At 39.5% G+C, this 23,938-nt stretch overlaps 1 protein-coding gene across 3 annotated transcripts in view; it reads left to right on the top strand.

The window, feature by feature from the left end:
* RPAP2 (RNA polymerase II associated protein 2) overlaps positions 1-23,001 on the top strand; it is a 99,689-nt gene extending 76,688 nt beyond the window's left edge. Inside the window, exons 12-14 of one of the 3 annotated variants that reach the window (XR_006962742.1) lie at positions 12,563-12,712; positions 22,135-22,243; positions 22,561-23,001. Coding sequence is in view for 2 of the 3 variants with exons in the window: in XM_047083670.1 (XP_046939626.1) it covers positions 12,563-12,704 (142 nt within the window). In the remaining variant the exon portion in view is untranslated. The other 2 variants (XM_047083670.1, XM_047083671.1) reach the window with 2 other exon arrangements.
* The last annotated feature ends 937 nt before the right edge of the window (positions 23,002-23,938 follow it).

Here is a 23,938-nt window from a genome sequence, read left to right as displayed (position 1 = left end):
AGAGAAAATCGACAAGTGACACTGGGTGTTCAGAAGTGGCCAGAGATCATGGATTTGTAGTGTTACCAGTCTCCTTCCTGCCACTCCCTACCCCCAGTTGTTGGGAGTCAGCCATGCTGCTGTAGGTGTGGAGAAAGCCAGCTGTACCATTGATCTCAGCTTATAGTTACCATGAATAGGAGAATTAAGGATGCAAGAGATTCAGAAGAGTGCCGGTGAAAGGTTCAAGAAATCACAAATATAATTGGTAAAGGATAATGGAGTTATCTTAGGAAGAAAATTGTTCATCCCAGTCAAACATTACTTGTATCTCTTCCCCCAAAGTTGTATCTTCAGCTCTGACATTTCTCTTAAGTTGCAGACAAAACTTTATTTTTTGCTGGACATCTGCATTTGGATATCCCTCAGGCAATTCACAGTGTCAAATCTGAGATTTGAGTTCATCTTTGAAAAGTCCCCTATTTCTTTTGGTGACATTTCCATCTTTGTAATTATCCAGAATTGAAAGCTGACTAGTTGGTGCTTCTCTTGCCCTTATTTCCCATCTACTCAGTTGCTCAGTCCTGCCTTTGTAACTTCTCTTACCCAGTTGTTTTTCTCCTTTCCCAGTACTGCTGACTTACATCAGGCTTTCATTACTTGCCTAGACTCCTGCAATGAGAGCCTTCCCAAACAGGTTTCCTTGCGATGTGTCTCTACTTTTGACTAGTCCATCGTTTCTCCGCCTTTAAGAATCATTTCACGATTAGGGCAGGCCTTTGTTCAGAAACCTAGTGATGCCCCATTTCCTACCATGTAATTTTGCTTGAAATTCGAGGCTCTCTTAAAGTGGTCCCAAACTGCCTCTACAACTTATTCTTCTGTGTTCTTAAATTGCATCCACTGTTTCCCCCCTACAAACATCTTTGTTAGCACTCTGAACTGTGTTTAAAATGCCTTTCCTCTTGAGATCTGTCTGTCCTAGCCTCCAAGGCCCGGTTTAGATGTCACTGCCTCCTTAGAAGCCTTCCTTAACGTCCCAGAGGTAGAAACATCTTCCTTGTATAAATTCCTATAGATGAGACCATCCTTTGTGTCTGTATTAGCTTCAACTTTGTTATATAGCTGTTTATGCAAAAATCTCATTTCCCTTGCTATTTAGTTTCTTCCAACTGTGTAAGTAACAAGTGTAACACATAATCAGAATTGCACAAATTTATACAGTTGAGAAATTTACAGTGGTTCTCAATATTAGTTGTACATTGGAATCACATTGGAAGCTCTTTAAATATATCAATACCTGATTCAAAGATTTTAATTCATTGGTCTGGGATGGGGACTCGGCATATGTATTTTTTTTTTTTTTTTTTTTTTTTTTTTTACGTTTATTTATTTTTGAGACAGAAAGAGACAGAGCATGAGCGGGGGAGGGGCAGAGAGAGAGGGAGACACAGAATCGGAAGCAGGCTCCAGGCTCTGAGCCATCGGCCCAGAGCCTGACGCGGGGCTCGAACTCACAGACCGCGAGATCGTGACCTGGCTGAAGTCGGACGCTTAACCGACTGCGCCACCCAGGCGCCCCTCGGCATATGTATTTTTTAAGTTACCCAAGTGATTATAATTTGTACAGACAGAATTGAGAACCGCTATAGTTAATTATAGGGCAATTATTAGTGTGCTAGTGCTAGGCTGAATCAGTTGATTGAGCTATGTCTGCTAGGATTTGCTTGCTTCAAGGCACTTCTTAACTTTCTTCTGAAGTTTTCAATTAGTTAATGGTGTTGGAAGGTACTTTTTGGCTGTCATAGAGAAAAGATGAATTAGAAACAATAGACTTGTCAGTTTTCATCAGCACATTTTATTTTGTAATGACAGATTTCAGAAATTATTTGAAGAGCATATACCAACTGGGCCTTTGAAATAATAAGGTATACTCAGTTCTTAAAATGAATCAGACATGTGAGTTTGTGTGGTATAGTGGTTAGAAGTGTGGACTAGTGGGAGTTCTTCTGAGTTATTTGCTCATCTCTTACTGACTGTGTGACCTTAAGAAAGTCACTTGGGCCTCACCTTAGAGTTAACACTTGCTGCAACTTCACAGAAAGGTTAAAGACCAACCAGTTAGTTTCATAAAGAAAAAAAAATCCTTTTACAAACTTGGAAATCACTGATGTTTCATATGTTTGATTCAGGAGTTGAGATCTTGCCACAAAGGGAATAAGTGGGGAAAAGAACTGGCATTTCTTCAAGGGAAATGAATTCATTTGCTCTACTTTAGAAACCTACCCACCACCCATTTTAAAGTATCTGAATTCCTTTTCAGTTGTAAAGCCACGTTTCCTGTCTACATAAAAACATCACCAGCAGTTTAGGAAAGTGCCATGAAGTAGTACCTCTGCCCAAGACCCAGTCCATTTTGATATATGGGAAAAGAAAAGCTGTTCCTCAGGGATGGCTTTTTGGTTCTTTCCCTGTGCCTAAGTGTGTTTTGTTAACTTCAGGGAGGAAGCCAGGGGCCACAGATTACAGAAATGTTTTTACAGAGTCATTGACAGAGTTGAATATTCTTCTTCATTCTCCCTAATAAGAAATAAGCAAGGTGGAAAAAGAGTTATGTTAAATAGGAAATCCTAATTACTTACATGCTAAGGAGCCCTGAATTATACAGATAAAATTCCTTTTCAAAGCTTATACCAGAAATTTCTTTTTAAAATCTGAGAGGTGCATTCTGCAAAATGCCTTGGGTTTGGGTGAACCCTCAAATTTCTGAAAATAGATGACATTTTGACCCACTGTGTTACATACTGGTCACAGCTTTCTTTTGTTTCAGTTTTGAGTGTGCGTGTGAACAGACAGAGGTATTCTGGTTTAATCCTTATCATTTAGCACTTGTTTGTGTAGAAAAGGAGGGAAAATCCCAACTCATTTTTTTAGTAGAAGATAAAATGTGGATGAAATAACAACTGTTAGGAAGAAAGGAATAACGAGACTTGACGGGTAAGCAAGATGCCTTTGTGATAAAGGTGTCCAATTTTAGCACTATTCTTAACCAGTATGACCCTGGATAGGCCCCTTTCCCTGTCCAAAGCCTCAGGTACTTCAGCTGTCAAAAGAAAAGTTGGTGGATAGGTTGAGACTAAATCACACTTGAGGAAATTAAGTGAGTGGTATAGGCTTATAAAATAAGACTATGCAGTTAAACTTCATCTTTTAGAGTCTACACTTGCCCAGGCCATTATTAATAAAGATACCTTATCTGTTCCAGAAGACTTTTGTTTTTGTTTTATTCTAAGCCCCCCAAGGGTCAAGTATTGTAGTTATCTGTTCTCTTGTAACTGGCAAAGTGACAAGCCAAGTACCTGTGCATGCTGCTTACCTTCTCCTTCCCAGCATTAACTTCTGAAGGATAAGAGTGAGTGTTTAAACATTTCTTTTAAGCCCAGCATTATCTTTTAGCAGTCTCTGCATGTTCATCACCTCTATGCGTGGTAATCAGCAGAACAGGTTTCCCTACTGCAACAGAACTCTGTGTGAACCCAGTAATTTCTCAAATCTGATAGGTATAGAAAAGTATGTGGCTTTTCACTTCCTGTCCCTTCCTCCAACCCCAAACCATGCTTTCTGGTGACATTTATTCACATAGACATTCTCAAAGCTTTTTCTTAAAGACTGTTGACTTTGAGGAGTGTTGTTCAGGGTCATTTTATAGCCTACCAGTTTTGATTCTGTGAGTTTGGAAATCAGTGATAAAGACTCAGTGAGAAACTCTAAGACTTGTTGATTCTTTCCTAGTTTTGAGGGCAAGGTTAAAGGATGTTTGTGCTATATTACTTCAGGCAAGTGCCTATGTGATTTTCACACATTTCACCCAGATTATTCAGGAAAGGATAATCCAGACTGTATCACGATTTCCAGTGTTCCAGATCTGCATTATGTGTTCTCCAGTGTGAATGAGTGCAATGAGTAAAGCAGTAGATACCATGATGGGGAAGGCCATTTAAAAATTCAGGTTCATTACTGACTTTTATTGCACTGCACGAGATGGATAACAGAGTTCCCTCAGTTGTTTAGCTCTACTGTTCACTAAACCACAGCTTTAACTCTTTATATAGCTTTCACTGTTGAGAGGATACAAACCAGTGACACAATTAGAGGGGACTTCTCAGACATAATCAAGCATTTGTACACTTCTTTGGGTGCCTGACTGTCTCAATCAGTGGAGCATGTGACTCTTGATCTTGGGGTTGTAAGTTAGAGCCCCACGTTGGGTGTAAAGACTACTTAAAAATAAAACCTTAAAAAAAAGTTTGTACAGCTCTAAATCCTTGGCTATAAGAGTTTTTCTTAAATGCCACTTTCTAATTAAAAATATCTCTCTTGTTTCAGTTGTCAGACTTTCAGAGTCCTCTCGCTACTGTGTATAATTCTTTTAACCAGATGTTTGATAGCTCAGTAATAACAAGTGGAAGGTACTTGTTCTAACCTGACTTGCATTCTCTCTCTTTGAGGTGTAGCATATGTGAAGCTATCAGCTAAATAAAGGTCCTTTCAATAAGATGCAATTTGCCACTTGGCTTTTTGCTTTTGTTGTTGTACCATTTACCATATGGTAAAGAACTACCTATATAAGGCTGCCTGTCTTTTCAGAATAGAGATTTGAATCAGTGAAGTTTTAAAGAGAAGCTTCCTTCCTTGTTTGTGATTTGTACATTGCAAAGTATTATGTCGTTTTTTTCTAATTATATTCTCCAGCATAGAGACTGTGGTAAGCCATACTTTTAGTGTCACTTTTAGAGGTTTTTATTCCTACTTAAAAGCACTTGAAGGAAATAAATTGAAAAATAAAAATGTTTTGTTTTTACTTATGACCAATCACATTTTCTGTTGATTATTTTAAAGGTATTTCCTACATTGGGGCACCCGGGTGGCTCAGTCAGTTAAGTGGCCAACTCTTGATTTAGGCTCAGGTCATGATCTTGCATTTGGTGAGTTCAAGCCCCACGGCAGGCTCTGTACTGACAGTGCTGAGCCTGCTTGGGATTCTCTCTCTGTCTCTTTCTCTCTGCCCCTCCCCTACTCTCATGCCCTCTCTCCCTCAAAATAAATAAACGTCTAAAAAAAAGGTATTTCCTACATAAAACACATAGTTAGGTACCAACTGGAGTGTATTACTTTTTTTTTTTAAGTAGAAGTAGTCATTTGGGCTTTATTTATTTTGTTTATTGTGGTGTTCTTTAATATTCACTACTATGCGTTTCAGGACTAGAACAGAGGCATGAGTCCCTTTCAATGTGTAATAGGGATTAGAGTTCTTTAGTGAAAAAGTTAGATAAGTGATTAGCATGTAATGATTAATAGTGCACAGATAAGTAGTTAAGAGGAAAGGAGGAGTCTGGGGAGTCAGTTAAATAAAAAAAAGGGGGGGAGGGGTATTTGATAAGATTCTGAGATGGTACTTCAAAGATAACAGACACGAAAGATTTTATTTTGTGGTATCTTTCTGTGAGATGGGAAGTATGTTGTTGTTTTGAAGTAATGAATTTGGACAGTATATATATTCTGGGGCAGTACATTTTAGGAAAATGAGAAGCTAGAAGGGGGTTTAGGGAAAAATACCAATCTGAATAAGGAGCAGTCAGATGGCATTCATGAGGAAGGATTAAAAGGACTTGGAATTAATTGAGAACTGTTTTCAAGAATATGAAGAAATGACTTTTAAGAGCTTGCCCCCAAAAAAGTTCCATGAAGGAGAAAACAAAATTCTGCAGGAGACATTTAGTTTATATATGAGAAACAGTGTCTAGAACGTAAAGTTTGTTATCCATTGCAACATGGCCGCACACAGAGATGTAGAATCCCCCTCCTTGAAGATCATGGAGATAATTTATTTATAGTCTCGTGTAAAGGGATCAAATCACTATGTTAAGGAAGGATCAAATGTGTTTTCTTAGATCATTTAACTTTTTTTTCTTTTCATTTTTTTTTTATTGAAGTATAGTTGACATGCAATGTTAAATCAGTTTCAGTTGTACAACACAGTGATTCAAAAACTCATACATTACACTATCCTCACCACAATTATGGCTATTATCTGTCACCACACAACACTATTATGATACCATGGACTATAACATACCTATGTTGTACCTTTTTTTTTTTTTTTTTAAGTTTATTTATCTTGAGGGAGAGAAAGAGAAAGAAAGAGTATGAGCCGGGGAGGAGCTCATTCTGTCTGGATGATCTATCCATTGATGTAAGTGGAATCCTTACATCAATAGTAAGTAATTAAAGTCCTCTACTATTATTGTATTCTGTTATTTTGTCCCTTTATGTCTGTTAATATTTGCTTTATGTATTTAGGTGTTCCTGCATTTACAATTTATAGTTGTTATACCCACTTGTTGGATCGATCCCTTTATCACTATGTAATGCCCTTCTTTGTCTCTTGTTACAGTCTTTGTTTTAAAGTTTATTGCTACCCTCATTTTTTTTTCCACTTTCATTTGCATGGTTATATGTTTTTCCATCCCCTTACTTTCATCTGTGTCTTTAGATCAGATGTGAGTCTCTTATAAGCAGCATAATAGATGGGTTTGGTTTTTTATCCAATCACCCTATGTCTTTTGATGGGAGCATTTAGGACATACACATTTAAAGTAATCATTGGTCTCTGCCCCTCCCCCGCTCATGCCCTGTCTCTCTCTCTCTGTCAAAAATAAATAAACATTAAAGTAATCATTGGTAGGTATGGCCTTATTGCTATTTTGTTATTTGTTTTCTGGGGTTTTTAATAGTTCTTCACTGTCCATTTCTTCCTTTGCTCTCTTCCCATGTGATTGATGGCTTTCTTTAGTGTTAGGCTTGGATTCCTTTTTGTTTTTCTTGTGTACCTGTTAAAGGATTTGGGTTTGTGGTTACCATGAGGTTCATGTGTAACATCCTAATTCTATAGCAGTCTGTGTTAACTTGATGGTTGTTTAAGTTCAAACACATTCTGAAAGCACATTTTTCCTCTTCATGTTTTACATATTAATGTCATATTTTACATCTTTTTATTTTATTAGTCCCTTTACTAATTTTTAGATATAATCGGTTTTACTACTTTTTAAAAAAATTTTAATTCCAGTGTCGTTAATACACAGTGTTATATTAGTTTCAGGTATATAATAATAGTGATTCGACAATTCCACACATTACTCAGTGCTCATCACTATAAATGTACTGTTAACCCCCCTCACCTATCACCTGTCTCTCCCCCCACCAACCTGCCCTCTGGTAACTCTCTCTTGGTTAAGAGTCTGTTTTTTGGTTTGTCTCTTTTCTTTTTCCCCCATTTATTCATTTGTTTTCTTAAATTCCACATATGAATGAGATCATATGGTATTTGTCTTTTTGGGACTGGCATATTTTGCTTAGTATTATACTCTCTAGCTCCATCCATGTTGTTACAAATAGCAAGATTTCATTCTTAGGAGCGAATAATACTCTGGGGTGTGTGTGTGTGTGTACTTCTTTATCCATTCATCTATTGCTAGATACATGGGTTGCTTCCATAATTTGGCTATTGTAAGTAATGCTGCAATAAACATTGGGGTACACATATCTCTTCAAATTAGTGTTTTCTTATTCTTTGGGTAAATACCCAGTAGTGCATTACTGAGTTGCAGGGTAGTTCTATTTTTACCTTTTTGAGGAACCTCCATACTATTTTCCACAGTGGCAGCACCGGTTTGCAAAGCCACCAACAGCACAAGGTTTCTTTTTCTCCATATCCTTGCCAATACTTGTTTCTTGAGTTTTTTTATTTTAGCCATTCGGACAAGTGTGAGATGATACCTCATTGGGGCTATTTGCATTTCCCTGATGATGAGTGCTGTTGAGCATCTTTTCATTCATCTGTTGGCCATCTGGATGTTGTCTTTGGAGAAATGTCTGATGATTTTACTACTGTGGTCTTTTTTTTTTTTTTTTTTTTTAATGTCGGGCTTGAACCCATGACCCTGAGATCAATACCTGAGCTGAGATCAAGAGTCAGATGCTCAACCGAGTGACACACGCAGTGGCCCCACTACTTTTGTCTTTCATTGTTCACACTAGTTTTATTAATGATTGATCTGCTACCTTTACCGTATGCTTTACTCAAGAAGTTTTTTCTTTTCATAAGTTTCTAATTATGATTTTTCTTTTTAGCTTAAAAAGTCCTTTTAACATTTCTTGTAAGGCTGGCTTAGTGGTGATGAACTTTAACTTTTGTCTGTCTGGGAGACTCTCTCCTATTCTGAATAACCTTGCTGGGTAGAATATTCTCAGTTGTAGGTTTTTCCTTTCAGCACTTTGACTATATCCTACCACTTACTTTTGGCCTGCAAAATTTCAGCTCATAGCTTAATGGGGTTTTCCTTACATGTAACTATTGCTTTCTCTTGCAATTTTTTTTTTTTAAGATTCTTTCATCTTTGACATTTTAATTGTAGTTTGTCTTGGTATAGATACCCTTGGGTTCATCCTATTAGGGGCTCTCTCTGCTTCCTGGACCTAGATGTCTCTCTCCTTTTTCTGGGACCTCCTATAATGTTAGTACACTTGATGGTGTGCTAGAAGTCCCTTAACCTATCCTCATTTTAAAAAATTATTTTATTATTTTGTTGTTCAGCTTGGATGCTTTTCATTACCGTCTTCCTGATTGGTGAGCTTTTCTTCTGCATCCTCTAATCTACTGTTGATTCATTCCATTATATTTTTCATTTGCTGCTGCATTCTTCAACTTTGATTGGTTCCTTATACTCTCTGTATCTTTGTTGAAATTCTGAGTTTATCCACTCAAGTTCAGTGAGCATCTTTATGACTGTTCTTTGAACTCTTTATCATGTAGACTGCTGGTGTTGGTTTCATTTATTTCTTTTTCTGAAATTTTGCTTTGTTCTTTCTTTTGGAGCATATTCCTCTGCCTCCTTTTGTTTGACTTTCTATGTTTCTGTGAATTAGGCAGAACAGCTGTTTCTCCTAGACTTGAAATACTGGCATTGTGTAGGAATATCTCTGGTGTAGACTGTCTGTGACTTTAGCTGGTTGGCTAATGCTGTAACCAGTGTAGGCTCAGAGCTCTGGGCATTCCAGGCATGTAGCACTCTGGCAAGGTAGATGAAGTCAAAATGGGCAGCAGGGGTTGGAGGGTGGGTGGGAGGGAGACCCACAGTGCTCTGTGCATAGGGCACCCTAGCAAGGTGGCTGGAACTGAATGGGCACAGGGTTCCCTGGTGGGATGGCAGGAGCTGAAGCAGGCGTGAACAAGGTAGCCCTAAGGCACCCCACACAGGGGGCACGCTGCCAGGACAGCTGGAACCAAAGTGGCCTTGGAGTCACAGGGTGCTCCTTGATGGGACAGCAGGAGCTAAATCAGGTATAGGCCAGGGGTCCCAAGGCACTCCATGTGAGGAACATGCTGGCAGGATGGCTGGAGCTAAGACACACACCAGCCAGGTCTCAGAGCTGTCTGCACTTGAGGGGCCCTGGCAGGACAGCTGCTGCGGGCTAGGAGGTCTCAGGGGCAATCTGTGCAGTAGTTGCCCTGGTGAATCATCTAGAGTTGAAACAGGTACAGGATGATTTGGGCCCTGTTGCCTTGACAAGACAGCTGGAGCTGTAGTGGGTGCTGTCTAGGGGTGGTTCAGTGTGCACTGCACTGTGGCTACCTTGGGGAGACCGCTAGAGCTGGTGTGCGTTAGGTTGCCCAGACCCTGATTTGGTACATGCTATGAAGGGGCAGTGGGGACATAAACAATGACATGCACTAGTACCTTTGACGCCACAGCATTCCAGCAGCTCCCTGGCCCTTTGCCAGACTCCCTGGGGCTCATTCCTTTATATACTAGTTGTCCTTGTTGTCTGCAGCCTTTTTTCCTTGTAGCAGGGCAGGTGGGGCTAGTGTGGTTTAGGGGACTGGGGCTCAGTGAAGCAGCAGACCAACTCCGGTGCTTGTACCCTGCTTCTGTCTATGCCATCAAGGTAGAGAGGGAACATAAACAATGATACTGGCCAGTACCTCTGACACACGGAGCATGGTCTAGCAGCTCCCTGCCCTTTATCTGATGCTCTAGAGAGCTGGTTCCTCTATATTCTAGATGCCCTTTTAAAGTGTGGCTTTTTTTTTCCTGTGCTATAAGGGCTGAGATCTACTCCTGGTCCCTCAGTACTATCCTTCTCCACTGCAGTTTGCAACATCAGGGCAGGATTCCTGTTGTTTATGTCTCCATTGCTCCTTTCTCTAGGTGGTCCTTCAATCCTTGGTTGGGCAGGAGCTGTTCAGTCAGCCCTCAGTTCTTTAAGAGGAATTGGTCTACATGTAGGTGTAGATTCAGTGTGTCATACAGGAGAGGATCTGAGGGTCTTTTCTACATCACTGTCTTCCCACATTTTTTTTCTAAACAAAACATTTAGGTGTATTTGAACACATAATGAAGTTATTATAATTTAAGCCCTTCAAGTTTGCTAGAGAAGTATCAGAAATATTCCTAAAATATTTTATAACCCTGGCACTTGATAGAACAATTCTCCTAGAAGCTGCTTCTTGATCTTTTCATTTTCTGTTCTCATATGGGCACACAGGTTGAGAAATCTAGTCACCATTTACATCTAAGCTGAGGGGTAAGTTTTAAAACATACAAATGGCACTTTGAGAAGTTATTGAGATTTTCTTTTCATATATGAACCAAATACTAGTCTCTTTGAAAGCCAGAGGAGGGGCGCCTGGGTGGCGCAGTCGGTTAAGCGTCCGACTTCAGCCAGGTCACGATCTCACGGTCCGTGAGTTCGAGCCCCGCGTCGGGCTCTGGGCTGATGGCTCAGAGCCTGGAGCCTGTTTCCGACTCTGTGTCTCCCTCTCTCTCTGCCCCTCCCCCGTTCATGCTCTGTCTCTCTCTGTCCCAAAAATAAATAAACGTTGAAAAAAAAAAATTAAAAAAAAAAAAAAAAAAAGAAAGCCAGAGGAATTCTTTTGGACATGCCATGTAAGTACCGTTCTTAAATATACACAAAAGCTAGGTTTGTATGGAGTTGACATATCCGAGCTACCTCCTCTGACTTCTTGGTTTTATTTTAGCTAACGTTATCCAATCCGCAGTAACTTTGGTCTTATTACAGGGTAGGAGAAACTTGATACACATGAGAAAAGCCAGAGTTGACTTCTGGTTTCCACCTTCACTGCAGGAAGATGCCTCAGGAATAGCTGGCCACAAATGCCAGTTTGCCCAAGTGCCTGCTTGGGCTTGACATTGAAAGCTTGGGTTGTCCTGTTTCCTACCTTTGGGGAATACCTGTAGACAAAGCTTATAAAATGTAAAAAACTGGTACTGCATTCTCTAGCTGTAAAGAAATATAGGAAAGGTGGGGAAGGAATACACTAAAGTGGTTTTCCCATGTAGAACTCTGGATTTCACTGGAAGAGTCATCTAGTCTCCACTTCTTGCTAAGATACCTTGAGGAATATAGAGAATTTACCACCTTCTCAAAGTGCCAGCCATCTTTAGATAGTAGCAACAAATATTTCCTTTTACTTGGCTTTCTGTATGAGATGGCTAAGCAAGGAAGGAATCTGTCTCTCAGAAAATAACATTTTGCCTTCCACACTCACTACTGTGGAATTGCTCCACGCCGATTCCTTGAGCCTTATTGATTTAAATCAGAAGGTTATTTTATTTATATTTGATGTGCCTGGTGGCAGTGCCCAGTGTTAAAGCATCTGGAAGACCTTTGTGGTAAGTGTAAGACTGTTTAAGGATAAAAGAATTTTCTCCCCAAAAGCTCTCCAGAAATATAACTTACAAAGGCTGATGCTTTAGTATATAATTGTTTGTATAAGTATATAATCTCGAGAACATGCATAAGTATATAATTACATATCATTAGTATATATATTTTACATATATATATGAAAAGTAATGGTTTTAATCTTTGATTGGTAAGCATGATTTTTAAAAAGTGAATATTTAATGACATTTCATTGAAAATTACTTTTGAGAATATTATATGTAATCTGTCTTCAGGAGTATTTGCTGGAAATGCCTTAAAGAAGCAGTGTTCCTTAAAAAGCTTGTATTAAATGCCATATAAGATGTAGTTCATCTGTTTAGTGTTCTAAAAATAAAAATGTTAAGGTTTCATCCAAAATACAATCCTATTTGTCTTTATCTTTTTTATTTTTCAGGTGATATAAACATTCAGTTTAGTTTAAAAGCAATTCTCACCTCCAAGCTTCTTTCCACAGCCTCCTTTCCCCAAGTGGAAATACTTCATTTTCATTTCTGAGAAGAACTTGGTGGCTTTTTCTGGGGTAATGAAGAACATGTTATAGATTCAGGCTTTTAGCTTTATTTCCATACTTAACAATATGCTTGATCTTTCAGTCTTTTCCTGAGATTTCTCCTCTGCTTTTATTAGTAAAGCCTTCTGTCTCAGGGGGTTTTGTCATAGCAGATAGATGAAGTCTCTCCAATTTAACAAAATTCCCTCTGCCATGTAGAAGGCAGGAGCCCCCTTAGTCCTTCTTATTTTGTGGATATGCATTTAATATTTTTGTTTTTTTCAGACTGACCCCGATTCTTGGCATTCAGAAGCATTCTCAGGAAAACGTGGTGTTCACACAGTTTATAGAGACTCTGCTTAAAGAATTACATTTAAAGAATGAAGACCTTGAAAGCTTAACTCTCATATTTAAAACCAGCTGTTAACCAGAGTGGTGAGTTGGATTGTGTTTTACTTTGGTTTGTTTTTTTCATTTGTTGCCCATTTGGAATCTTTTTTCCTATTAGAAATATTAAAAACTAAGGATAGACCTCAAGATATCCTCAGTTTGTTAAGGAAAAACATGGTATCCCTTCTTTCCTAGCTGCCCCATTCACTTCCTCCCCACTCCTGTTACTTTCTGCCCCATCCTTGTTGTTATTCCTCCTTAGAGGCTATTGCAGCTAGTTCTTCATACTCAAACCTAGATCATCCCTTATGTCCCATCTTACTCGTTAAAGTACATTGCTATTTCCTGGGAAGAAACCTAACCACTGTAGCCATCCACTGAGAACTTCCTCCTGCTTCCCTCTTCAAACCATTCCCAACACAGCCAATAGCTTAGTCATCTCCTTTGCAGGTAAGCCGGTGAATGTACAAGTCCTGCTCTGTTGAATCCGGACCTTGCTCCCTGGCACATAGCCGTCCTCTACTCTCCCAGGTTCTTGCCTTTTTCACAACTATCAGAGTGTCCCCTCTTTCATCCTGCCTTAACCATACCTCTCCCTTTCCTCCTTTTACTTCTCACTTCATTCTCTCAGGTGCTCAGATAAGTATTGATTTAATGTTAAGATTGAAGAAATTTAGCCAAAACTACAAATGAGACCTTCTCGGGGAGCTTTTTTTTTTCTTTTTAACTTTCAATTTCTTGAATTATACAAGCTTGCTGTAAAAATTAATACAGAATTGCAAATGTAATTTTAAAAAGGAAAATTCCCCTCTCTGCCTCCAATCCTACCTACTTCACAGAAGCACATTTGATATATATCATTTTATTTTTTATAAAAACGAAAACAAAAAGCTCTTCAAGCACATCTTTAAATTTATGAGAAGGAGAGGAATTTTGGCAGAGAAGAAGGAACAGCATCCCTTTATTGAACCTGCTTGATAATTGAACATAAGGAGTCAGCACAGTCACTACTGCCCAATTTATTCCCAGTGGCTTTCAAATGACCCTGCTCCCCTGAGGACCTTGTAAAACAAAGACTTTTACATAGGGAATGAGCTCAGGTTGACCTGTGTAAACATCGATTCAGAGGCCCTTCTAAAAATATAGTGAAGTTGGAGTTTGTTTCATTGAGCTTCAGGTAAAGAAAATAACAAAGAATGTCTTACCCAGAAGTCCTCCCTATTTAATGAATAATACAATCAAGAATCATTTTTAATTAACATATTTAAAACTTGTATATAAACAGATGGCGTTAAAGTATTTTTGAGGACTTTTTTTTTTTTTTTTTTTTTTTTAAATTTTTTTTTTTCAACTTTTTAATTTATTTTTGGGACAGAGAGAGACAGAGCATGAACGGGGGAGGGGCAGAGAGAGAGGGAGACACAGAATCGGAAACAGGCTCCAGGCTCCGAGCCATCAGCCCAGAGCCCGACGCGGGGCTCGAACACACGGACCGCGAGATCGTGACCTGGCTGAAGTCGGACGCTTAACCGACTGCGCCACCCAGGCGCCCCGAGGACTTTTGACAATAGATGTTTTAAGTGGACTTAACACTTCCTTTGTAATCATTGTTTACTTACACAAATAATGTAAATAATCAAAGGTAAACCTTTGCCCAGACTCAGTATTATAAGGGATTCTGAATGAATGGGCCCTCATTACATCATTTTCCCTATGAGAGACAGGGAGAGACCGGTTAAGATGGCAGAGAAGTAAAGGGACCCTGGATTTTCCTCCTCCCTCAAAAACAGCTGTATTGAGGTCAGATTACTTGGAACACACAGGAAATAGATCTGTGGAGTAGCAGAAGGATCTAGCAGATGCAAGGTGCGTCTATGTGAATTGGGGAAGATAAAATAGCAGAGCCAGGGAGGGGAGGGAACCTTTTTCTGTGGAGAGACAAAAGAAGAGAAAGAGAGGGGTTGTGAGAGTGCAGCATCGTGTTTGCACAAGAGGAAAACCTCTCTGGACCATGGACTGGGGAGTGAGAAGTACTGAGTGTACCAGTTTTTCTTCTGTCAAAAGCTTTTGGACCCGAAACTGTGAGGTTTCAGAAGTGTGTTACTTTCTCAGGAGCAGAGCCATGGTGCATGCTCTTGGGGAGGAGGACCCTGGCCCCCAAGGACATAGCATGGTGTAGCAATCTCTGATCCCTTGGGCCCACTGGTAGAGAACAGTCCCCTTCCTGGAGTACTTTTGGAAGAGAGTTTATTGCCACCCCAAGGACAAAAGTCCCTGCAGGTGCCAGCTTAAGGTCTTTAATCAGACGCGGGGAGAGGCTTTACTCCAGGAGTGGGGAGCAAATCTGCCTTGTGCTGGGTGCTTTAAGACTTTGGGTTTTGAATCCCAGCTGTTCACCAAGGAAAAATGCAAGAGAGTTTTGGCGCAGGGCAAGCTGACTTCCCTCGCTAATCCATGAGGGCTGCCTGAGAAGCAGGGGTTGAAATCCCCAGTCCTGGTACAAAGATTGGGGTGGCATCATTTTACGCACCCCCCCCAAACCCAACATGGTGGGACTTCAGAGAGCAACACAGTGGCCCCCAGTGGAAGCGAGAGCCACTTATACCACAACCTACCCCTCTGTGCCAGCAACTGTTTATTTACTGGGTCAAAAGTGATACTAAAACGCTTCTCCTCCAGACTAGCACAGCACCCAGGCACCAACAGAAGTTCTTTTTTTTTTTTTTTTTTAACCTCTTCCTTTTTTCCTTTGGAATCAGGCTCATAGTTTGATTTTTTTTTTTTCCCTTTCTTTTTCTTTGGAATCAACCTTATAGTTTCTGATTGTCTGTTTGGGTTTTTTTTGTTGTTGTTCCTGTTCCTTTTCTCTTTTTATAGGATTAGTTCCCCCCACCCTTTTTTTCCAGGGTTACGTCAACCAACAAATCAAAGCTTACCTGGAGGTCCAAACACTTCACCGCTGCAAGCAAGGAAGAGTTCTGACCAGTGGGAAAGAGCAGCCAGAACAACAGCAGAATGCACATATCATACACCAGAGTATGCTCCTAGAGTGTCAGGCCCTGGACAGTGTATGACTCCTCTTTAATATAGTAGTACTCTCAGATACAGGAAACATAACAGGTTTTTAAGACATGTAAAAGACAGAAACTTAGCCAAAATGACAAGATGGAGGAATTCTCCCCAAAAGGAAGATCAAGAAGAAATCATAGCCAGGGGCTTGCTCAACACAGATATAAACAATATATCTGAACAAGAATTTAGAACAATAGTCATAGGACTACTAGCTGGGCTTGAAAAAAGCATAGAAGACCCCAGAGAAACCACTGCTGCAGAGATCAAAGACCTAAGAACTAGTCAGGATGAACTTAAAACTGCTTTAACTGAGATGCATAACAAACTGGATATAGTGACATTGAGGATGGAAGAAGCAGAGAAGAGAATAGGTGAAATAGAAGATAAGATTATGGAAAATAAGCTGAAAAAAAGAGGGAAAGGAGGTTACTAGATCACAACGGGGACTTAGAGAACTAAGAGATTCCATGAAACTACATAACATCTGTATCATAGGAGTCCCAGAAGATGAAGAGCGAGAAAAAGAAGGTTTATGTGAACAAATTATGGCTGAGAAACTTCCCTAACCAGGGGAAGGAAACAGGCATCCAAGTCCAAGAGACTGAGAAGCCCATTCAAAAATCAACAAAAAACAGGTCAACACCATGACATATCATAGTAAAACTTGCAAAATACACAGAGAATTCTGAAAGCAGATAGGGACAAAAGATTGTTAACCTACAAGGGCAGACACAGAAGGTTAGTGGCAGACCTGTGCACTGAAACTTAGCAGGCCAGAAAGGAGTGGCAGGAAATATTCAATGTGCTGAATAGGAAAAATATGCAGCCAAGAATCCTTTATACAGCAAGGCTGTCGTACAGAATAGAAAGAGAGATAAAGAGTTTCCCAAGCAAAAACTAAAAGAGTTTGTGACCACTAAGCCAGCACTGCAAGAAATTTTAAGGGTACTCTCTGAGTGGAGGGAGAAAAAAAAAAGAACCAAAGTAGCAAAAACTACAAAGAACCAGAGAACATGACCAGAAACACCAACTCTACAGATAACACAGTGGCACTAAATTCATACCTTTCCATAATCACTGTGAATGTAAATGGACCAAAAGCTCCAATCCAAAGACATAGGGTAGCAGATTGGATTAAAAAAAAAAAAACAAAAAAAAAACTGGGGCACCTGGGTGGCTCAGTCAGTTAAGCATCCGACTTCAGCTCAGGTCATGATCTCACAGTCCTTGAGTTCGAGCCCCAAGTCAGGCTCTGTGCTGACAGCTCAGAGCCTGGAGCCTGCTTTGGATTCTGTCTCCCTCTCTCTCTGCTCCTCCCCTGCTCATGCTCTGTCTCTATCTCTCTCTCTCTCAAAAATAAATACATTTAAAAAATTTTTTTAATCTATATGCTGCTTATAAGAGACTCATTTTGGACCTAAGGACCCTTGCAGATAGATGGTTCTCCATCCCTTCACTTTCTATCATGCTAATGGAGGTCAAAAGAAAGTCGGAGTAGCCATACTTAGACAAACCAGATTTCAAAACAAAGACTGTGGGGCGCCTGGGTGGCGCAGTCGGTTAAGCGTCCGACTTCAGCCAGGTCACGATCTCGCGGTCCGTGAGTTCGAGCCCCGCGTCAGGCTCTGGGCTGATGGCTCGGAGCCTGGAGCCTGTTTCCGATTCTGTGTCTCCCTCTCTCTCTGCCCCTCCCCCGTTCATGCTCTCTCTCTGTCCCAAAAATAAATAAACGTTGAAAAAAAAAAAAAACAAAAACAAAGACTGTAACAACAGGTGAAGAAAGGCATTATACCATAATTAACAGGTCTGTCCACCAAGATCTAACAATTGTAAATATTTATGCCACTAGTGTGAGAGCACACAAATATACAAATTAGTTAATCACAAAGAAACTCCTAGATAGTAATACAATAATAGTAGGAGACCTTAATACCTCACTTACAGCAGCAGACAAATCATCTAAGCAGAAAATCAACAAGGAAACAATGCTTTGAATGACACACTAGAGTGGATGGACTCAACAGACATATTCAGAACATTTCATCCTAAAGCAGAATAACATACATTCTTTTCAAGTGCATATGTAACAATGTCCAGAATAGATCACTACTGGGTAACAAAACCAGCCCTCGATAGGTACAATAAGACCAAGGTCATACCATGCATATTTTCAGATCACAATGCTATGAAACGTGAAATCAACCACAAGAAAAAATTTGAAAGCCCTCAAATACATGGAGGTTAAAGAACATCCTACCAAAGAATTAATGGGTCAGCCAGGTAATTAAAGAAGAAATGAAAAAATACCTATGAGGAAACAAAAATGAAAACATGACAGTCCAAACCCTTTGGGATATAGCAAAGGCAGTCCTAAGAGGAAAATACATTGCAAAACAGGCCTATGTCAAGAAGAAAGGGGGTCGCCTGGGTGATTCATTTGGTTAAGTGTCTGACTCTTGATTTTAGCTCAGGTCATGGTCTCACAGCTTGTGAGTTGGAGCCCTGCATCAGGCTCTGCACTGACAGTGTGAAGCCTGCTTGGGATTCTGTCTCCCCACCCCGCCCCCCACCGCCGTCCCTCCCCTGCTCAAGCATGTGTTCTCATTGTCTCAAAAATAAGCATTTTTAGAAAATTAAAAATTAAAGAGGGAGAAGTCCCAAATACACAACCTAACCTCACACCTAAAGGAGCTAGAAAAGGAGCAGCAAATAAAGCCCAAAGCCAGCAGAAGGGAAATAATAAAGATTAGAGCAGAAATAAATGATATAGAAACAACCAGAACAGATCAATGAAACTAAAAGCAGGTTTTTTGAAAGAATCAATAAAATTGATAAACCCCTAGCCAGACTTAAGAAGAGAGGACCCAAATAGATAAAATCATGAATTAAAGAGAAATCACAACCAACACCACAGAAATACAATTATACTGTGAAAAATTATATGCCAACAAACTGAACAAAATTCCTAGACATTCACACACTACCACAACTCAAACAGGAAGAAATAGAAAATTTGAACAGGCCCATAACCAGCAAAGAAATTAAATCAGTTCCCAAAAATATCCCAACAAATTAGAGTCCTGGGCCAGACTGCTTCCCAGGGGAATTCTACTAGACATTTAAGTAAGAGTCAATACCTGTTCTTCTCCAACTGTTCCAAAAAATAGAAATGGAACAAGAGCTTCCAAACTCAATTCTATGAAGTCAGCTTCATCTGGGTTCCAAAACCAAAGACCCCACTAAAAAGGAGAATACAGGTCAATATCCTTGATGAACCTGGATGCAAAAATTCTCAACAAGATATTAGCAAATCAAATTCAACAGTGCATGAAAAGAATTTTTCACCATGATCAAGTGGGATTTATCCTAGGCTGCAGGGTTGGTTCAATATTCACATATCAATCAGTGTGATATATTATACCACAATAAAGGAGAAGAACCATATGATCCTTTCAATAGATGCAGAAAAAGCATTTGACAAAATACAGCATCCTTTTTTGATAAAAACCCTCAAGAAAGTAGGGATAGAAGGAACCTACCTCAACATCATAAAAGCCATATAGGAAAGACCCACAGCTAATATCCTCAGTGGGGAAAAACAGAGAGCTTTCCCCCTAAGGGGAGGAACACAACAGGGATGTCCACCATTGTGGTTCAACACAGCACTGGAAGTCCTAGCCTCCGCAATCAGACAATAAAAAGAAATAAAAGACATCCAAATTGGCAAAGAAGTCAAACTTTCATTCTTCACAGATGGTATGATCTACATAGAAGATCTACATAGAAAACCCAAAAGCTTCCACCAAAAAACTGCTAAAACTTAATACGTGAATTCAGCAAAGTTGCAGGAAGTAAATTCAACATATAAAAATCGTTTGTATTTCTGTATGTCGATAATGAAGTATAAAAAAGGAAAATCAAAGAACCGATCCCATTTACAATTATACCAAAAACCATAAGCTATCTAGGAATAAATCTAACCAAAGAGGTAAAAGGTCTATATACTGAAAACTATAGAAAGCTTATGAAAGAAATTGAAGAAGACTCAAAGAAATGGAAAAGTATTTCATGCTCATGGATTTGAAGAACAAATATTATTAAAATGTCTATACTACCCAAAGCAATCTACACATTCAATGCAATCCCTATCAAAATAACACCAGCCTTCTTCACAGAGCTAGAACAAACAATCGTAAAATTTGTATGGAACCACAAAAGACCCCAAATAGTCAAAGTAATATTGAAAAAGAAAACCTAAGCAGGAGGCATCACAATCCCAGTCTTTAGTCTCTGCTACAAAGCTGTAATCATCAAGACCGTATGGTACTGGCACAAAAACAGACACACAGATCAGTGGAACAAAACAGAGAACACAGAAATGGACCAACAAATGTATGGCCAACTAATCTTTGACAAAGCAGGAAAGAGTATCCAATGGAAAAAAGTCTCTTTAGCAAATGGTGCTGGGAAAACTGGACAGCAATATGCAGAAGAATGAAACTGGACCACTTTCTTATACCACATACAAAAATAAACTCAAAATGGATGAAAGGCCTAAATGTGAAACAGGAAGCCATCAAAAATCTTAGAGGAGGGGCACCTGGGTGGCTCAGTCTGTTAAGCATCTGACTTTGGCCCAGGTCATAATCTCATGGTCCGTGAGTTCGAACCCTGCTGTCAGCGACCCTAAGCCTGGAGCCTGCTTCATATTCTGTGTCTCCCTCTCTCTCTGCCCCTCCCCTGCTTGTGCTCTCTCAAAAATAAATAAACGTTAAAAAAAATTTTTTTTTAAATCTTAGAGGAGAACACAGGCAACGTCTTTCACCTCAGCCACAGCAACTTCTTACTAGGCGTGTCTCAGGAGGTAAGGGAAACAAAAGCAAAAATAAACTATGGGACTTAATCAAGATGAAGAGCTTCTGCACAGCAAAGGAAACAACCAACAGAATGGGAGAAGATATCTGCAAATGACATATTAAATGGTTAGTATCCAAAATCTGTAAAGAATTTATCACACTCAATACCCGAAAAACAAATAATCCAGTGAAGAAATGGGCAGAAGATATGCATAGACACTTTTGCAAAGAAGACATCCAGATGGCCAACAGACACATGAAAAGATGCTCAACGTCACTCATCATCAGAGAAATACAAATCAAAACCACAATGAGATGCCACCTCACACCTGCCAAAATGTCTATAATTAACAAAGAACCCTTTTGCACTGCTGTTGGGAATGCAAACTGATGGCAGCCACTCCGGAAAACAGTATGGAGGCTCCTCAGAGGATTCAAAAAAGCTGCTTCAAAGGAGCACATGCACCCCTGATGCTCATAGCAACACTATCAGCAATAGCCAAAGTATGGAAAGAGCCCAAATGTTCATCAACTGATGAATGGATAATGAAGATGTAGTGTGTGTGTGTGTGTGTGTGTGTGTGTGTGTGGAAGTACTCCACACAATGGAATACTAACTCAGCAATGAAAAAGAATGAAATCTTACCATTTGCAGCAACGTGGGTGGAAGTAGAATGTATTATGCTAAGCGAAATAGGCAGAAAAAGACAAGTATCATATGATTTCACTCCTGTGGAATGTAGGAAACAGAACCGATGAACACAGGGAAAGAGAAGGAAAAATAAAAACAGAGGGAGGCAAACCATAGGAGACTCTTAAATACAAAGAACAAACTAGCAGTTACTAGAGGGGAGGTGGGTGCAGAATGGGCTAAATGGGTGATGGGTTAAGTAGAACACTTGTTGGGTGAGCACTGGGTGTTATATTTAAGTGATGAATCACCAGGTTCTACTCCTAAGACCAATACTACACTGTATGTTAAGTAACTTGAATTTAAATAAATTTTTTTAAAAGGCTAAAAAATAGAGACAGCTTTGAGTAGGTAGTTGAATTTTTTCTCTGCATGATTTCTATAAATCATAAATTCACTTGTGTATAAAGACTAATGTCTAATAACCTCATTATTAAATTACTATTAGCAAGTATGTGTTCATGCTTTTAATTGCAAATTTAAAAAATCTAGCTTTTCTTATGATAGAATGTTAATTATCTTTTGCTGCTTAACAAATTACTCTGAAGACTTTAAGCCACTACCATTTTTTATCTGACACTTTCTATGAGTCCAGAATATGGAAACAGTTTAGCTTAAGGACTCTGGCTCACAGTTTCTCATGAGTGTGCAGTTAAGCTGTTAGGGCTACAATGTCATCTGAAGGCACAACTAGAGTAATATTCCCTTCCTAAGGTCACTCTTGTGGTCGTTGGTAGGATTTAGTTCCTCACAGGCCGGTGAACTTGGGCCTCAGTTTTTCATTGGTTGTTGTCTGGAGACCTCTACATAGTATACCTCACTACTTCTCATGTGCTTTATCCTTACAGTGAGCAAGATGGAAGCTACAGCTTTTTTGTAACTAATCTCAGAAAGTGACATCCTATCAGTGTAGTCAAATGTACACTGTACATCAAATCAGTGTAGTCCACTGTCTTGGTAAGAGTCTTGAACTTCACACTAATTGAGGGCACACCTGAACCAATCCATATGCCCATGGGATTGCTATAAACTAACCCCGTCATTCTGGCAAGGGATGGGGGTGAGAGAAGAGGAATTTCTTACTGATCTAGACCCATCACAGCCTTCCCTCAACTGAATAGGAGTTGGGTCTATTCCACATAAACCACTATTGCTATGTAATGAGGAAAAATGGAATATATTGGGAAGACAACACAGTGTTCCCAAAAGCTACCAAAATATTTTAGGTGTTTTCTTCAAACTGTCCTTTTTTTTTTTTTTTTTTTGCTTCACAGGTATAATCCATGAAGACCAAATAGAAGATGAACTTCTATCCATCATTTCTGGAATTCTAGCTACAATAGTGATCTGGTGGTGACTGATAACTAGCTTTGTTCCAAGAAAGACCTTTATCTTCTTAGATTTCAGCCCCCTGCTTCCCAGTTCCTAACTGTACAGTGACTTCCCCCACATAGCGGAGAACCATTATTCCAACAAGGATAACTAAGTACTTGTATCCCTAACTATAAGACATAGTATTTTTATGTGTTTGAAAATGAAAAATGAGGTTTTAAGTTGAAACTTTAATAAATCTTAGTGACCTTATTTTTTTCTGGATGATTCTAGCCATTGTATCAGTTCACAAAACAATTGAGAAAATTCTCATTTTGGCCTCCTGGTCTAAACTCTAGATTTTAAGAATAATAAAGAGGTCAATAAATGCAATCTAAGATGAAGCCCTTTGGAAGTCTTGTCATTATATTTATTTATTTATTTTTAAATGTTTATTTTTGAGAGAGTAAGCAGGAGAGGGATAGACAAGAAGACAGAGAATCCCAAGCAGACTCTGTGCTGACAGTGAGGCTCAATCCCCAAACCATGAGATCATGACTTGAGCTGGTATCTCAAGGGCCAGATGCTTAACCACCTGAGTCATCCAGGTGTCCCTAGTCATTATTCTTTTAAAGAAACTGTGCTATAAAATGGTCCTGAACAATTTAGTTAACCCTACAAGTCCAAAACTGGAGTATCTCAGAATTTTTTGGACTCCCAAAGAAATAAAAAATTAAAAGGAAATTGTAATTTATTTTCAAGAGACAATCTCTGGAATTTATACTGCTTTTTTCAAAATGTCTATCAAGCATGCAAGTTAGCAAGGCCTCCAGACCAGTTAAGGGGGGCTCAGTTTGGGAAGCTTTACTGGAGGGCCAAGAAACAAAATAAGATCTATTCCCTTGGACACTAGAGGAAATGAAAGCTGCTAAAAGTCCAACCATGGAAAGGGTCCAAAAAGCAGCCTCATAGGGTGGGGAACATAGTGGATGAGAATCTACAGTAATCAATATAGTGTGGTATTGATAGGCACAAAGATCAGTGAAGCAGAGGGTCAGGTGGGAAGATGGCTGAGTAGGAGGACCTTAAGTTTGCCTTGCCCAAATATACAACTAGATAGTACTCACATCAGTGTAAATAACCCAGAAAATGACCCAAAGACTGACAGAATAAATTCCATAATTCCATAAATGGTAGAGAAGAGGCCAAATCAAAGAAGGTAGGATGGTCTGGGAGTGAAATGAACCAGGCCTTTCACACTGGGGAGTCCATGAATGTGGAGGACAGATCCCCATATCTGCATTTGAAAGTGAGAGGGTCCAAATGTCTTGAGTTCTTAAA

This window comes from Lynx rufus, unplaced genomic scaffold (genome assembly GCF_022079265.1).
Source record: "Lynx rufus isolate CCGP_SWC_20201006 ecotype Redwood Valley unplaced genomic scaffold, mLynRuf1.p SCAF_2, whole genome shotgun sequence".
Lineage (NCBI taxonomy): Eukaryota > Metazoa > Chordata > Mammalia > Carnivora > Felidae > Lynx > Lynx rufus.
This window is presented reverse-complemented; position numbering and strand designations above follow the sequence as displayed.